Source organism: Lineus longissimus, chromosome 14, assembly GCF_910592395.1.
Source record: "Lineus longissimus chromosome 14, tnLinLong1.2, whole genome shotgun sequence".
Classification (NCBI taxonomy): domain Eukaryota; kingdom Metazoa; phylum Nemertea; class Pilidiophora; order Heteronemertea; family Lineidae; genus Lineus; species Lineus longissimus.
The window spans coordinates 15,464,747-15,481,775 of record NC_088321.1 but is presented as its reverse complement, the minus strand read 5'-3'; the positions used below and the strand labels follow the sequence as shown (position 1 = coordinate 15,481,775).

Here is a 17,029-nt window from a genome sequence, read left to right as displayed (position 1 = left end):
TTGTTTTTTCTGCATCGTGACTCAGAAACGGCGGCTAACTTCATATGGCGCGCCCTTCGATCACGTGCTCGAGCACATGGTGGCCAAGTTTTCTCGATTTCACGCATTAAAGCCCACATAAAGGAACTTGTGGCGTGTTAGGAATGCTCGAAAACAATCGACTTTTACCCTAGAATGTTTGAAGTTTGGCCAGATTTGTGAAAATGCCGGTAAAACTCACTTTTCCAAAACCATCTTCAAAATAGTCTAGGTAACCTCGACTCTAGCCGCCGCGCAGTGGAGGGTCGAGGAGGCCTCGTTGATTAACGTAACCCGAGGCGAGGCATAGTGAATGTACTGTCAATACCGAGCGCTCTGGTATTTCTTGGCCCGAGGTTGCCTATCTTTGTGAGAAACAGCTGACCGGATACCGGAAGCCGACGCCCCCTAATCTAGTTCATGACGAAGGTAATGCCGTCAAGTACCAGTCTCTGTGTGAGTGAATGGAGGAGACTGGTGAAAGAGTCTATCTTCAAAACGCAATCATATTTCAGTTCCTCGTATTTTCAAAAGGCGGCGCTGTTGATCAGTTAACAGTGCCATGTGCTTTTTCATGTGCTGTCAGTGTCTCAATTGTCAAAAAGACTTCAAAACCTTATTGTTATTGTAGTATTTAAGTGGCCTGGCGTGGAGGATGCTTATTTATCATAGTTTTGTCTGGTGAATTTTCCAGGTTCAAAGATCTTTGTCGAAAACCGAGTTTTCAAAACGAAAGTCCGTCATTACCATTTCCAAGTTTTCGAATCAAGTCAAGAGTCAAGGTATAACGAAGTTGTGGCGGCAATTTTGGAATAAAGATGTCGATGTATCGTAAGTCTTTCCTTGTGGAAAATAGTGATTTGGTATCTCAGTAAGTAAATTTCTTTCACTAGTGTAATGATTTGCGGAGAGGTATTAAAATTGATTAGGGTTTTCATCTAAAAAGGAATCGGTGAAGTCGATTGCGTAGAGGAAATTAATGAAAAAGCTTTATATACGGTACGTCAGTAGAACCTCTTTATCAAGGACTGAAGACAGAGATGCTGTCCTTGATAGGGATGTGTCCAGTATAGTACACTCCGGACAGTGGACCGGCCTCCTTCCTCACCCTAAGGGGAACAAATTAGGATGACACAATGGGCTGCCTAGGGTGTCTAGTTTACAGAGGCTGAACTATATAGTAACAACCATTTAGGACCAGAGTCAGTGTCCAGCTACAGTGGTGATGTCTCCTAAGGCAGGTTCCACTGTAGTTTGGCTTTGGTGCCAAAATGGCGGTACCTATGGTCAACCTCAAGTATAAACACTTCCATTTTGAGAAGTCCAGTTCAAGTTGATGCCCCCAGGTCAGGAATAAAAACAGAATCAAACCAACAAGTTTCTTTTAAAAAGGAAATATTTATTGTACAGTCCAAGCAATGGCGATTGGCAACCTGGAATGTCCTGTAGGAGGAAAACCGTTTCAACGGGAGAAAACCTACACATCGAAGGAAGTTGCATCAGACAGGTGACAGGCACAAGCACAAACAACCATAATGACTTATGATACATATTCATTACATCGATCGTAGTCACTGCGCCACTCCGAAAGCCTATTGAAGGAGGAGACCAGGTGATGGTAATACTATCACACATGTTCTCCTCCTTTAAACACTGTTGTTAAAAATGTCCAAAAATACATTGTTTTACAGAGATCTTACACTGGCCAGACTCGACAATAGTCACTATGGCCTACCAAATCTCTGCATGCATTTCTACATGTTCATTTCAATTCATTGTGTTAGCTATTGTGTTAAAACCTATTGTGTATGACTTGACTAGCAGAGCCATGTCCGCTTACAATGGGTGTCATTACACCATGACTAAACAGGTTTGGGGTCCAATTTAAATAACAAAAGAGCCATATTTGTCATGGCTCCTGGACAGAGGGCAGGCTGCCACTCTGCATAACAAAAGGAGCAAAGGTGACAGATTATTTGCATGACAAAAGAGGTAACCTTCAACTTAGCAAGGCCAGAGGTTGGTCTGTCAGGCTTTTTTGGGCTAGTTAGAGTCTGATATCTCATTTATTTTGCTTACAAGATTTACATTAATTACATACAAACAAGAGCAACATCTCACAAGTTGACACTTTTCTCAACTCATTCAGTACCACGTCCAATCAGAACTTCTCGATAGGCAAAAATATATTTTTCATGTCTTGCAGATCATAATAATTATGCTCTTGCAGTTAAAAGCCGTTTTGAATCAGAACGAAGACAATACTTGATAATCTGATTATGTTTCAATTAAAACTTAGCCAGTTTGGAAATAGAAATTAAAACTTAGAATGTTTTAGAACTATTTTAGTTTTGGTGATGTTAAGTATTTCTCCCAGTCTCAGGTGGGAAATACAAATTCACTGTGTTATTGGTGAGTTGTCAAGGATACTGAGCAACTGACCCAGCCAGTGAGATAAAGGGTCTTGGGCACCAGAGCCCAGGCCAAGTTTAAATTCCCGTGGATTCTGTGGTACTGAAGAGATTGGGAAACAGTAATGAAGGCCTATCGTTCCATCGGAGACACACATGTTAATTCTTTTTGCCTGGGGTTAAGGCAAATAGAAATTCATGTGAACCCCATGTCTCAAGTGATGGACATAATTAAATGAAATATCTGATGAATTTGGTGATTTCTAAGCAAAAAACGTGTCAAGGGTTATTGGCTCCTCACTGAGGGCCACAGACAGCCCTGCCCCTCTTAAGGACAAACATAAATTTGCTTCAAAATTTGTTTTGACATGCTCTGATAACCAGAAACACACCTCAAAATAATTCCTTTAGCCATAAAGTGCCCTTGCTCCCCTTCCAGTCCCCTGCTACATGATAATGTAGAATTTTGAACATTGCAATGTCATTGCCTTAAAAAGGCAAGTATTTTCCTTAAAGTATCACAATCAGAAAATATTAGGCTTTTCATTAAATCACCTTTCAATCAGATATTTCGATAAAACACACCAAGGATAAGGCCTACGATGACAAAAATACAATCAAACCGTCATCAAACTGTCAGTTGATGACAACCAGAGGGGATACCCTTGGTAACAACATCCCTCTCTCTTCTGTGGGATGCTTCACCATGCTGAAAAGAAACTGATAACATGATATTGAGGTTAAAGGTACAGATACTCCATTTGATAAAAATGCCACATGCTTCCAGACCTCTCAATTACATGAACATCTACACATCCTGTATTTTTTGTTGCCGATTTTTGGCACAAACGCCGAACTTGACGCTGACAGTTGAATTTTCGAATTTTCGAAGGATTCTGGGGTAAGTATTGACGGTAGGTGGATATCTTTTGTTAAATTAGTATTTCTCCTGTTTTTTCTTCAGCTGAATGTATTCTAGGCACCAAAACCTAATTTGGGCACACTTTTTCAGTGCCTACTTTAGGTACATGGCCAACTGCTATGCAAAGACTATGAGTGAGATATCTGTGGTGACAAAGTAATTATCACTTATGTCATCTAGAGGCAGGCTCTACACCTTAGCAAGTACATTTGAAAAACTGAAATTAATTTGTTTATTACCATATGCGATGGCATCCTCCGAAGGTATGAGATAAGCTGTCTTCACGGAGGCTGCTAGATATCCATGTCGTGTACAGGTCTCTATGTCCGTAGCTTTCCCTAGTCCAGAAAGTTATTGTCATTTAAGTCTATTAGAATGACGAACAATGTACACAAGACGTTCCCTTCCTGATCTTTGCGAATGTTCGACAGGAATTGGTGTGGCAGGGCATCATCCTCTGAACTGCGGTTAGCCACTTCTGCACAATCTGAATCCCCCACCACTCTCGTTCCATCCACTGAATCTGCCCGACTCTCAATCGTCTGCCCGACTCTGCGCATGACTGAAAAACAAACATTCAGGTCATTACATTTTTATACCCAGGCAATTTTTGATAAAATCAAAACTCATCGCGTTAGATTAACTTGTCTGTCCCAAAACCTTTTAAAAGTTTGTGGCTTTTACTAGTCAGATATCAACAAGAACAGAGGTTACATCCTACTTTTCACTTTAACCCCATGCTATCCTGAAACCTTTCAGTGGGACTCGGATTATGGATTGACCCTGATCAGCCGTGATTTCTTCAGGTGTCAATAATCTCATCGATCATTCATGTTTTTAACCAACTTTGCTCCATGAACAAATTCTCAAGTTGGCTTTCTCTAGAGGTCCACTGATGATTTAACAATGTCCACTGTGTCACTGCAAAAGATGCTCAGGACAGGGAGGATTTGGAATACAAATACATCTAGCATACAGATACCGTTGCTTGCATCCTCAATCCTTTGAGTGATTGGCTTTCATCTCTGCGACCCCGCTCGGTCACCCTGGACTTGGTGATGATGGAATCTCGGAGAGACCTACAAAATGTGCAATAAGGTTAGTTCAAAGTATTTAGTTCAAGAGTTTTAAACTTTTACATAACTTGATGAATTTTGTGTGAGGTATGGAGCCTCTCAGCTCAATTTCGATCTAGTGAGCACGACGGCCCTTGGCCATTTCATTCTTTGTATCTACCACATTACCAAAGGAGCAAAGGTCAGATCCATGGCTTTCTTTGAAGTTAATTCAACATATTTTTAAATGCATCTTTCAATCAAGACATTTTGAAGAGTATGTGGAGAAAACCTTGTAGGATACAACATTCTCTTTTGTGTCTCCAGCCCGGCGTCCTTTGTCTCCCGTGTCCCTTGTGTAAAGTGTCCCTTGTATTCTGTGTCCCTAGTATCCAGTGTCCCTTGTATCCAATGTCCCTAGTATCCTGTGTCCCTTGTATCCCATGTCCTGAAATTTAAATAAGTTAAAATAGAATCATAGATTTTGTTGAGGAGTTTATCTCATTTCTCAATATGTTTTTCTGAATCTTATTTACCACAATTCTGTTGAGATCATGAAGATCAGACTGATAGCTAAGTTTGAAGTTGATTCAACATCCTTAAGATGCATCTATCTTCATACAACTACTGATATATGATACTCATACTCTCTGTGGCACCATCATTGGCTTCAACGCCGTATTCTTGGGGTCCAGTGGCTCCTCGCTGACGAGCTGGAGGCAGGCACCTTGTATCCAATGTCCCTAGTATCCTGTGTCCCTTGTATCCCAGTCCTGAAATTTAAATAAGTTAAAATAGAATCATAGATTTTGTTGAGGTGTTATCTAATTTCTCAATATGTTTTTCTGAATCTTTTTTACCACAATTCTGTTGAGATCATGAAGATCAGATTGATAGCTAAGTTTGAAGTTGATTCAACATCCTTAAGATGCATCTATCTTCATACAACTACTGATATATGATACTCATACTCTCTGTGGCACCATCATTGGCTTCAACACCGTATTCTTGGGGTCCAGTGGCTCCTCGCTGACGAGCTGGAGGCAGGCACTCCTTCTTCTCCGTCTTGTCGATTTCAGGGGCAAAAGCAGTTTTGTGAAGCACAAAGAGGTCGAGTACCATGCTATTACTCCAAAGAGCCCAATGTCTTTGTCATTAGCACTAAACCAAGGGTTTAGCACAAGTTCCACACGGACACGCCTGACATTTCGTCTGACGAAATTCCGCAGGCTAACAACAGGACTCGACCCCAGTCATTCCATCACCCTCGAGGTCAGGTAGGGCGCTGGCCAGCTTGCATACTACTGTTAACAATCGTATGACTAAACCCATCCATACTCTACAACGGGTGATATCGTGAATGACTAGCAACACTCTGCTACTGCTCCCGTCAATCAACACTGATGATGATGGGACCGTGTACCTTGAACCTAAGTCCGTCATCAGTATCGCAACACCGATGAGGACCGCAGAACAAAGTGGCACGCATGCCCGCGACCCAGCCACCGCGCTTTGGACGTGAGTTGGACTCCGTCGCCGGTCACGATAACCAAAAACACCAAGCTGAGCATGAATTGGACCCAGTATTTTGTCATCAGTATCTCCTGGCCTGGACAGCTGAAATCTGAATGGCTTGAAAAAGATGATAAGCAGGAAATACAAAAAAAAAAGAATGATAACTACAATAGCTAGATAACTACAATAACTACTCTAACAAGAATGATAACTACACAATAGCTAGATAACTACAATAACTACTCTAACAAGAATGATAACTACACAATAGCTAGATAACTACAATAGCTAGATAACTACAATAGCTAGATAACTACAATAACTACCCTAACTACTAGAATAACAACAATAGCTACAAAACTCACACAACATTGATCAGTCATACTTCCATCGCTCACTCCGCTACCAGATTAATCAAGATTTGAACATTGATGAAAGATAACTTGATTTAATCAAAGTATTGTTCCACAGTGATATGATATCTATGACGTCTTAGAGAGAACGAGAATAAAGTGCTGAAACTTGGTCGGCTTGACTCTGGAATGGTGAAATTTGAGCAACTTCAACAGGCAGAAAGTGCATTGAAAAATTCCAAAAACAATTCTACACCGAGCTACTTACTCTCAAGTTACTCCTCATGTATCCATTTTTCTCCGAATCGGATCACGAATAGTTATATCGTTCTCTCTAAGACATCATAGATATCATATCATTGTGCTCTTACTGCTAGACTAACAGCAAGAGCTACAAAACTCACACAGCATTGATCAGTCACAATTCCAGCACTCACTCGGCTACCAGATTAACCCAGATTTGAACATTAATGAAAGATAACTTGATTTTATCAAAGTATTGTACAACCTCTCTATTGCGGACACCATGGGACTGGGCGTTGGTGTCCATAAAAGGGAGGTGTGCTTAAAATGGAGGTTATGCCATTATCGTCCAATAGGTGGAATCATATACTCTAGCTTCGCACGCCTGACGTCCACTGTAGTAAGCCAGTGTGTGTACATTTTGGTAGGCCCACGACGGGAGTGAGTTTCTTCAGGCCTATACTTGATTGACCAGCAGCGTCAATAGCAATAAAGAAGGCCTAAAAATTATCCCATTACTGGCCTAGGTTTGTGCACTATGTAAAGATCAGGCTGGACGTTAGGAGTGAGAAACTAGAGTAGTTAACACATGTAGATTCCCACAGTCAGGATGAAAGGGTCTCAATTGACAAGAAAATGTTTTACTTACAAGGTAACTTTGACCTTGTAGAAAATCCCTGATTTCCTGGCTCAAACTTCATGAAACTTATGACCATTTTGGCCATTGAAGAACAAAGATGAAATAGGATTTAGAATGAGGGACAAGATGGCCCATTTTTCTCCCTGTCCTCCATGATAAAAAATATCCCTTGCCAAACCAAAAGGAAACCCCAAATAAACATAATTATGCAAATAAGGAGCACAGGAAGTGAAACATGTATAAACAGAAATCTTTTTGGAGGGAATATTTGAACCTAAGAAAATGCCCTTCACACTGTGGTGGGGTGGGGTGGCGATAACACTAGTGTTAGAAAAGTGTAACGTTTTCCAACACGTGTTAAAACATGGAGATTCCCTGCTCAAGCACTGGTGTTACACCGATGTCACCAAACACCGAGTACGGTAGTCAAGTGTTGGTGTTACTGTGGTGATGGTGTAACCGTGGTGATGGTGTTACACCAACACCTTACTCTTGCTCAACCCCAAACTTGACCTGACCACTGGCCTCGGCGTTGAATTCTGCTTCCTTCACCCCATACAAACTGGTAGTGCATGACAAACATTTTTGAATTTCTTGTGAATTTTCTAGGTTTCCAGGTTTGAAAAGGTTCTCAAACCAAAACTTGTGAAGTTTTAAAATTGAAAGTCATGATGTTTCAAAGATTAAATAAATTGTTGACTTGAAATGAAAAAAAAGTTGTCAAGGTACATTAACTCTGTCATTGTAAGTGACTTGTCTTTGTATAAACTATGTCAAGTTGTGACCTCTTCTTTGACAGGCTGAGATATCATTCAAAATTGGAAATAAAATCCAGTACATGCTTTGATATTGACTTTTTGTGTCATCAATTCTGTCTAAGCATGATAAGGAAGTCATAAAATGCTTTATACGTTGAACATATTGAGTATTTCGGGTCACTGTTTGGAGGTGGACTGCAAAATACTTCATTTTGTGGTCGTAGAAATTGGCAATGGAAACAATGGAATTCCTTGTTTTGAATTAAACTTTGAAATTCATTGATCGATATTATCGAGTACATAGCTTTGACTGGATTCAAATAGGTATCATGATTACCTGGAATATATGAAGAAACTTTTCACTTGGGTGTGTGTATTGTGTTTAGTCATAACAGTGAAAGAGCTCATTTCATCTTCTGTCATTCGAACTGTGGAAATAAAAGTTGGCTTAAGTGTGTGTTTCCTTATTTTGAAATACATAAAACATAAGATGGAGTTTGCTGAAGCCAGGAAGCAGATTTTGCGGCAGGATGGTCAGCCTAGAAGAAGGGTAAGCCACATTTTATACTAAAGCTCTTCAAGCCCCCACCCCTCCATAATTTGGGCAGAGATTTGGTGCTTTAGTTCTGGGTTAGTATTTACGGGGGTAAGCAGGTGTTTCTGAATTTGCTCTGTATTAGACCAGTTGCGTTCACTATATTGTGAGCTATCACAAGAGTCGGGCAAGTTGTCTTTAAGATTTGTCATAAATATAAGGCAAACTACCTTTAGTGCCACCCTATGACTCACTGCTACACCAGCATCATCACAACTCGAGAATCGTCTGATCTCAGACGAGGGAATATTATAATATCGTCAGTCTGCTCGTGTTTACGTCCATAAGGGACCATCTCCGATTCGAATGATGAAGAAGCCTTTGTGAAAGTGACTATCATTCAAAAACACCATTGCCAATCAAGTTGGTTGCAACAATTTGATGTTAGATTCAATATTTTGCCTCTAAGAACACTGCTAGTTAGACAGAACAAGGAATTTCTTGCAGACAGATGAAATGTTCTCGTCTGCCTTGCGAATTTTGAGATGCTCCCCAATGTTGTCTGCTAGAGCTGCAGTGATCATTTGCCGGTCACCAGTATGTAAGTAGACATCCTTTTACCAAAACGCGTCGCTTTTGGCAATTTTCATGACTTTGTACAAATTTTGTTCACGAATATTGATTGAATTGTTTATGTGTTGTCATTGCCGCTAAATGCATGTTTCATTCTTTGCATGTTAGGTTTTTGTTGCATGATTAGAGTGTTTGTCAGACTCTGGTAAAATGCTGCCATAATGATTGGGCTGGGTCCATATCGTCTGGTCGGTCCAGATGTCACAGGCACTGCAACAGTGATGGATATTGATTGAAAATCTTTGCAAATTTTGTTCAAGGGAATGTATTGATTTGTCAACATGTTGTTGTCCCTTTTAGGTGAATAGTTGTACATATTATACAGTCGTTGTTCGATAATTTGACTGTCAGACGTCTGCTTAGTCAGACATTATTTTGATAACCAGCGGGAAGAGTTAAGTGTCCTTGAAGAGCCCTTTGATAACCAGCTGGAAGAGTCAATTCTACTTGGCCTTTGCCTAGTCCTAGACTTTGATATCCCAGGGCCATATTTAGCTGGGGTGCATGAGGACAACTGCCCCCCCCCCCCAGACATCTCCGAAAAATGTGTGAAATGTCGTCATTGCGTGTATTTGTCCTTGTAGGTTTAGGCCTATGGATCCCCATGGAAGCTGTTTCTTGGGAATTGATGCTACCCTGATAAACTCTTTGATAAGATGGAAAAAACAATGTGAATTTGGGCCAAGGTGCGAGCGGGCTTTGTTTAAAGACAATAGACTGTGTATTGGGCTAGGCCCGATTTCTTTTATATGCGAGGTACCGTAAGGGGCAAAATAACGCAATGATGACGATTCAGAACTTTGGTAGAGTGAGGTGTGACCTCCTTGCTCTCATCTCTGCATGATGAATCATTGCAAATTTGCCAGCTGGAAAAGAAGTCGCATCAGCATATCACCTGTTTTCAGTACATCAATGTGAGTCACAACATGTATAAAGAATGTTCGTCTCCTTATCAATATTCACTACGTGTGAGGTTCTCGACCAGTAGATTTTCAATCTCCTTTACCATCCCAGAGTGGTAGCTTATGACTAATAGATACAGCTCAAGAGCAATCGCCATGGTAGCAGTTTATGAAACTATGTTGGTGTCATATATAGTGTATGTCAAAATGTGATGAAGATTCTGCTTGATGTCTCGATTATGGCCGATGATTCAAATAAACTTGACTCGTGTATCATATATTCTGCTGTCTCATCTCATCAGAAAGGTGTACGAAGTCGGGCCAGATTGATTACATAGTTCATTAGAGCATCACCAGATGTCAGTCGTGCAATGGGTGTGTCCTGTAGCTTCATCCTCTGAAAACCTGTCAGATAGTTCACAGTAATTCTCCCAGAGGTCTCGAAATAATCGACCCCAGCCGCTCTCTGAAGTATTTATTGAGTGAGAAGTGCTACATGACTATCTCATTTCCTTACTGCTGAATTGGCTGCCTTCAGGAAGACAGATTGTATTCAAAGAGCCCAGGGTCACTCCCGAAAAAAAAGGTTTGTAGAAGTAGAAAACGTCCCCCGAGAAAACGTGTCTGGCCCTATTGCATCCTGACGATTGGTGTATGGTTCTATCGCAGCCATGATCATCAAAAGCTTCGAGATTCTGACATTGTCTGATATTCTGTGTCTTGCAGCCATTCATTTGAAAGCATGAAACATGACAAGCAGTTTGTAATTGGCCATCTTTTAGGACCTCGGGCATTGATTTAGGCTCAGAATTAGTCTCGAGAATTGAATTCAGCATATCCTGGTCGAAATGACGCCAAATCTTCTTTGCTTGACCTGTTAAGACTCTCGGTCTTCTACCCCTTTTGACCCTGTAGATTTTGTCGAGATCTGTCAACGTATCCAACATAAAAATTATTGGCCGATTTTCATCATTACTAACGCCAAGAAATAATCCTAATTTATTCAATCTTTTGTGCCAAAGTAATTGATAATTGATTATTTCTATAAGCCTCGGTGATTTGATATCACAGTTTTTCAGTCCAGCTTACGTTGGTAGTGACTTGCGAGAAACTTCAGGATCCGAGCACATACGTAGGAATATGCAAGTGCCTCATCGAATTCTTGCACAAATAAACAGATAACAGTTCATTTTTCCGTGATTTGTAACATTTATTCCGTCTTGCGGTTGGATTCTGAAGATACTTCTAAAACACGAGGATGTACACATGCGCGTGTGCGCACCATTGTGCCCTAAACGCTACCTTGGCGGAGGCGGAGGAAAATGGTCTTTCATCGACTTCTTCGCCGTCATCCGCAAAACTTGCTGTGACCCGTAAGGACATCTGCTGTGGGAACTGTGTAAGTTTATTTTGTCTTTTTGTTTGTCCTCAGGTAGGTTTTGCACCTGTGGCGATTGACGGAAGTCCAATTCGTAATTCCGTACTGGCGATAACTTGTTGTCCTTATCTGACTGGTACAGTGGCTATTGCAATACACACACACACACTACAGCTCCCCCCCCCCCCGACATCACATTGGACACTTGATTTCTAGAACCAACCCAACCTAGCCCTGTAACATTGACAATAAAATCCTGTTGATTTTGTACCGTTATGCTATGCGTACCTGTTGGCTGTGCTCTCTCCTGTGTTACATTTTTGAGATCCAAGTCAATAACAGAAGTGGACATTATTATCGATATTTTTAATGGTGAGAGCGACCCGTTGAGATCGTTAATGCACATTTGATGGGTGTTAAATTGTATTATAGTGTTACTACGCGTCTGTTTGCATTTCGACGAAGTTGGCAGCACAACATTTGGAGGCAAATTTTCGTTTCGTGTCGTAAGTATTTGGCAAAATTTCCATTTCTACTTCTTTGTCATACATATAGGGCACATAGTGTTTCGATGGGTTTCCGCTCGCCAATGGCACCTGTACATGAGACATAGTATTTTATGTATAATCGGCCCATTTAAAAAAGAAACCTCTCAATCGGCGTGAAACCCATCACCACAGTAGTATTATAAAAGTGTTGCCAATGAGGAAATGTCCATGCAGCCCCAGTAGGGCAATGTCCCTCGAGGCCTTACAAAACTCTTCCTGAACAGAAAAAAATCAGTTCCCCTCAGATGGACCGGTATTAACTCTTCATGGGGAAAGTATTTAGTTTCAGATGCTAGTTGTAAAACATTGTCACAACCAGATAAAAAACATGATGCAGCAGGTATAGGCAGCTTGCAAAACCAATTTTGACGTATAATTGCGTAGATCATTGATCATGAGTGAGACATCGTCAGTCCCTGCAGCAGAGAATTGAGTACATTCTCACTAACGCATGGAGGGAAACACGCTCTATGTGTACTTGCATAATGTTTGAATTGCAGCTCTAAAGGACAACGCATTTCAAAATGAAAGTACGAGTTTCTTCTCACGAAGCAGAGGTAAATAAAACAGGAGTTTCTGCCGTCGGTGGTTGAAGAACCACTTCTGAGCAACACTCTACCTGGAAACTAATCAAGAGCCTTTGAGTCATTTGGGACTAAAGCGTTAATCGTTTTGATAACGGAGGATAAGATTGTCGACATCTCCTGACATTTGCCTAGCAGCTACCTATCAAGTTGAATCTACAGTTCGTGGAAGTAGCATTTTTGTTGATGACTAAAGCGTTAAAGATTGGGAAGCGAATTTGATAGTGGAACCTTTCAACATCTTTTGACCTCCATACAGCTATCCGAGGGGAATTCTCCATTCCGTGAACTTGGGGACTCTGCAACTCTGTGGCGTGAATTCTACATTTCTCTGGCTCAGCATAAGGAAGAAGCTTGGCAACAAGACCCTACAGCTTACATAAGATTTGAAACCCTGACCTCCAACACCGGTGTCGATATTGAATTCTACATTTCAGGCACATTTCGAGAGTTGTCTCTATCTTGATGGCTTAAGCGTTAAAGTATTCGTATGGTAGTGACACCACTTGCAATCAACCTGCTTCAATTCAGAGTACCTCAGGTGCCACAGCTCAATCCAGCATTCGTAGACTTTGTAGTTGTTTAAAGCGTTTCTGAGTCTAAAGCGTTAACGGCTCACACAGCAGATGATAGTGTGGCATCAACGGCAATCGACTTGTCTGTCTGCCTCCCCAGAGAGTGCGTGATACCACCTTCTTACCTCAGCTGGATTCAACGTTTCGTGGGCTTGGATGTAGACAAAAAACGCTTCAAACATGGTTTTCATGGCAATACGGTAAGTTATGGAAGTGATGCTCTAATTTTGTGTTCAGATCGTGGGACAGTGGATACTGGGATAGCAAGTAAACGCTCTCCAGCATCATGGTTCTTCATAAAATACTAATTTGATTTCTTTGGAAGATTGAAGTATCACACAGGAACGCTATTGCCATTTCACTTGCTGCCTTTCTTCTGCCAAACTGGCTTCCAATTCATTTCTCCCGCCAGAGTTCTGGCAAAATCGTCGACCACCCCACTGGGACGCTTGTCTGTTCACCATCTGCTGTTAGCAAGAGCCGTCTGTGGAGCACTGATTGCTTTTCACCTTGTCTTATTGCACAACTGTAAAGTTCTTGAACTATATACCTTGGTGTGAATTGGAACTCTCTGAGGGCAGTTGGCTGAGCGGGCGGTTGGTGGTGGTCAAATTAGGATGGCAAACATGGGGTAAGATCTTGCATTTCTCTACTTGAAGGCTTGGTTATTCGACAATCAAAAGTGGTATGCATGTGGCATATTGTAGTGGGGGTTTTTTTGGTCAGTATGAAGAGGATACGTCCAGTGCTAGGGCCAAAAGGATAGCTGTCTTATTTATGCTATTTCATTCTACTGGATTGACGTGGTGATGGATTTCAGAACCTTGATTTGTGAAAGCTACGTGAAAGACTCAGCAACAGAGATTTGGATCAAAGACAGAGAGTGGAGTGAATATTGTGAAAGGACTTAACAGGCATAATACAGGATCCGCGGAATATTGTTCAGGTGGGCCGAGGAGGAACAGTTTTTTCCAAACGAATGGATGTTTTAGGAGCAGCAATTCGGTGAAACTTCTTTGAATTTGTAGACACATTTTCATGAAGACATACTGGAATGAAGGAGCCTCCGTGCAACTGTCTCAGGCGTTGCGTCTCGGGAGGGATTTATTTTACGATAACATAACATGGCTAATGTTTGCATACCTGTTACACCTTTATGATATATAGTAGCAAGGCAAAGGTAGGCCTTCAAAACGATGCGGGTAGAAAGATAGCGTATACCTTCAATTCCTTCAACAATACTGTAGTCTGGTTGCCCATCTTTAGGCCACTGGCAACAGGTCCCCGAGCTAGTTTGATTACTAACTGCTACATTTTGGAGTCTTGCAGAAGGTCTTTTTGCTTAACATGCCTCATCTAGATGTACAAATGGTCAGAAATGCTTTGGGTGTTGCACTGTTCTAGCTGCTCATCTGAATTCTCCTGAAAGGTTTCAGGATAGATCAGGGTTATTGTGTAAAGTTGGTTCATACCTCAACCGTCGTTGATAGCAAACAATGCAACCTCCAACCTCGACTTTTTGAAAGTTGATGAAGGTGAGAAAAACTTCTCTAAGATATCTTTCTCTGCTGATGGTAGGGTATAAGAAAGCAATACGCTAGTTTCCTCTGCCTACAACATCTATGTGAGAGGGATACTTTACCTATCATCAAGGTAGCGAGCTGCGTAAAGGTACTTCACCAATGTGATTGAAAGCGATGCTTGCTTGCTAGTGGAGGCCAATACCAGCTGGGCAGTGGCTACAGTTCAGAGTTGCAAAGCATTATGCTGAGGTTAGAAGGAACTTCGAAGATCTCACCTTTGATTGTCTGTTTTCTGAAGGGCACAGTTCCTTCTGAAGGTCAAGATATTCACAGCTTCTGCTTCTGAAGTTTAGACATTTCCAAGGTGGTAACTTTTTCTCTCCAGGGTCAAAATAACTTTGAACCTTTTAACTGCTTATTTGTGATCTGCAGCCATCTTCAAAACAAGGACTGATCGGCAGATTCAGCCCCTTGCTGCCCCAAGTATAATTTGAAGACTATCGGTAGGTCATGTAGCCAGTTAAATCGTTGTTTAATCTGTGGCCAAACTACAGTGCTGCTTGGAGAACTAGCTGGCTAGTGTATAGTCATAGCATGTACGAATATTGGACCCAAAGGGTTGATGGAAGCTAAACACAAACCACCTGTAATAAGTATAACTACTGTAGAAAACCTGGATACTACTCAAATCCAGCGGATAAAAGCAGAGATAGACAAACACATTTCTTGCGTTCATTCTACAAGAACTTTGTTCAGGTGAAATTCTTTCAAAATACCTGGATGTAAAGTACTAATATAGCCAAGAGTCGGAGAAACTTGTTATGCATCATTGCAACCTTTGACCTCCAACATTAAAACACTTGGCCAACATCCCAAAGAAGGTCCAAGACTGCTCCTGAATTGCATTCTGCCTCCTAATGTCCTATCATTGGGAAAGCAGGGGGCTGAATCTGCCGATCAGTCATTGTTTTGAAGAAATTGTGCTAAGCTTGTTTCCTCTGTGCATGATCGCATGGTAAGGTTGTTTCCGACCTGCCTATTCCTGTGTGGGAGTGCTTTCCCCGGATGTGAACACCTGAAGGCTGTTCATCACTTGCTAACTTGAGGAACATCCTGCCAAATACTTCTGTCTCAAGCCATGAGAATCAAGTGACCTGTTCGCTGCCTGGTGTTTTCAGATCATATCTGTGTTGTACCCCTAGAAGGGCTGCCTACTCCTACACATTCACAAGGGTTTAACACATTGCTGGACTCAAGGGCCCCAAGTATAAAGCCCCGACTAACCAGCCAGGCTGTTGAGGATTCCTTTATAGCCTTACTGTTGGTGCCGATGTCCTCATCACCAAAGCAACGTTGGACGTAGCTCGTTGATGGATGGGTAGCGTGAAACAATATTCCCAGCCGACTTTTGGTTTGCAGCCCTTTAAAAATGATCTTGCTTTACTATAGAGTTCCTACCTACCTCTTCCTCTCTGTTTGTATTATAATCAATCTCTAATGCTACAGAATCTTCTTGCTTTGGTTTTCAAGCCTACCTTTATTTATGAGTGCGTAGGAGTTCTTCGACGCATTTCCTTTTGACATTTTGGTCTATGATGCTAAATGAGAGCCTGGCTCAGGGGTACCTGTGTTGGAGGAAGTCTGGCACATTCTCAATATGAAATTGGTTCACATTGTTGGCTAGCAATGTAGTTCTTCTCCTTTTTCTTGTAGTCTTAGCGTCATAGTCTCACGCTGTATTTTCAATGACTGTCAAGCTTCTTGGACACAGCAGCAAATTGTCTGTTAGAACGTGTTACCTCTTCTCTTTCCAATCACTCCTTCAGACAGCTAACCGTGTTCTGCGATCATGCTCTTCGAATGTACTCTCCATGTCTGCACTGTATTCTGTGTATTTGGTGGTGTAACACTGTAAGTTGAGCCCATGTGGTCAGATCTCCCTGAGGATGTCATGCAGTGGGCTGACCAGTACTTGGCTCGGTTGAAGCGTTTCCTTGTTGCAAGAGCATTGGTTGGTGTTTCCTAACTGAGCAGGCCACTTGTGGAATACAGTGGAACCCTGATCGGCGACCACCCCGGTAACGCAACCACCCCAGTTACGCGACCACCCCGGTAACGCAACCATCCCATTCAACCTCGGTCCCATGAGTGGTTGTGTTACCGGGGTTCCACTGTAGGTGGTCTTGTACTCTGTTGGTGTTTGAGTTTAAAGATGGTTGGGGATGGTTATATAATCACCAGCCAACTCTTCAACATTCTGTATGCAGTTGGTTCTTTCTCCTCAGGTATAGAACATACAAAGCACTGCTAACCATCAAATGATTGAAAACAATATAGCCTTGTGTGTTGTCTTTACCTCAGATAGCTTTATAACCTGTTTACCCAACCTGGTGAACACTTAGGGAACACAGTGAAAACTGGTGAAGTTTCCTCGCT

At 41.6% G+C, this 17,029-nt stretch overlaps 2 protein-coding genes across 18 annotated transcripts in view; one reads left to right on the top strand and one right to left on the bottom strand.

The window, feature by feature from the left end:
• Positions 1-3,913: 3,913 nt before the first annotated feature.
• Positions 3,914-7,299, bottom strand: LOC135498948 (uncharacterized). Of its 4 annotated transcripts, none has more exons than XM_064789497.1 (5): positions 7,167-7,299; positions 5,378-6,030; positions 5,054-5,179; positions 4,714-4,854; positions 3,914-4,430 (listed from the first exon to the last, which is right to left on the bottom strand). In XM_064789497.1, exons 2-5 carry the CDS (start codon positions 5,526-5,528, stop codon positions 4,393-4,395), a joined length of 456 nt encoding a protein of 151 aa, XP_064645567.1. In that variant the 5' UTR covers positions 5,529-6,030; positions 7,167-7,299; the 3' UTR covers positions 3,914-4,392. The 4 variants fall into 4 exon arrangements, 2 of the variants coding, with proteins under 2 accessions (XP_064645567.1, XP_064645566.1); XM_064789496.1 differs by having other exon boundaries at positions 3,916-4,430; positions 4,699-4,854; XR_010449185.1 differs by having other exon boundaries at positions 3,918-4,430; positions 4,699-4,854; positions 5,267-6,030.
• A 5,775-nt stretch (positions 7,300-13,074) lies between these two features.
• Positions 13,075-17,029, top strand: part of LOC135498947 (serine/arginine repetitive matrix protein 2-like) — a 45,091-nt gene continuing 41,136 nt past the window's right edge. For 13 of the 14 annotated variants that reach the window (XM_064789495.1, XM_064789488.1, XM_064789493.1 and 10 more), the window contains exon 1: positions 13,602-13,701. The gene's annotated coding sequence lies outside the window, so the exon portion shown is untranslated. Of the gene's footprint in view, positions 13,271-13,601; positions 13,702-17,029 lie in introns of those variants that run through there. The other variant, XM_064789483.1, reaches the window with a different exon arrangement.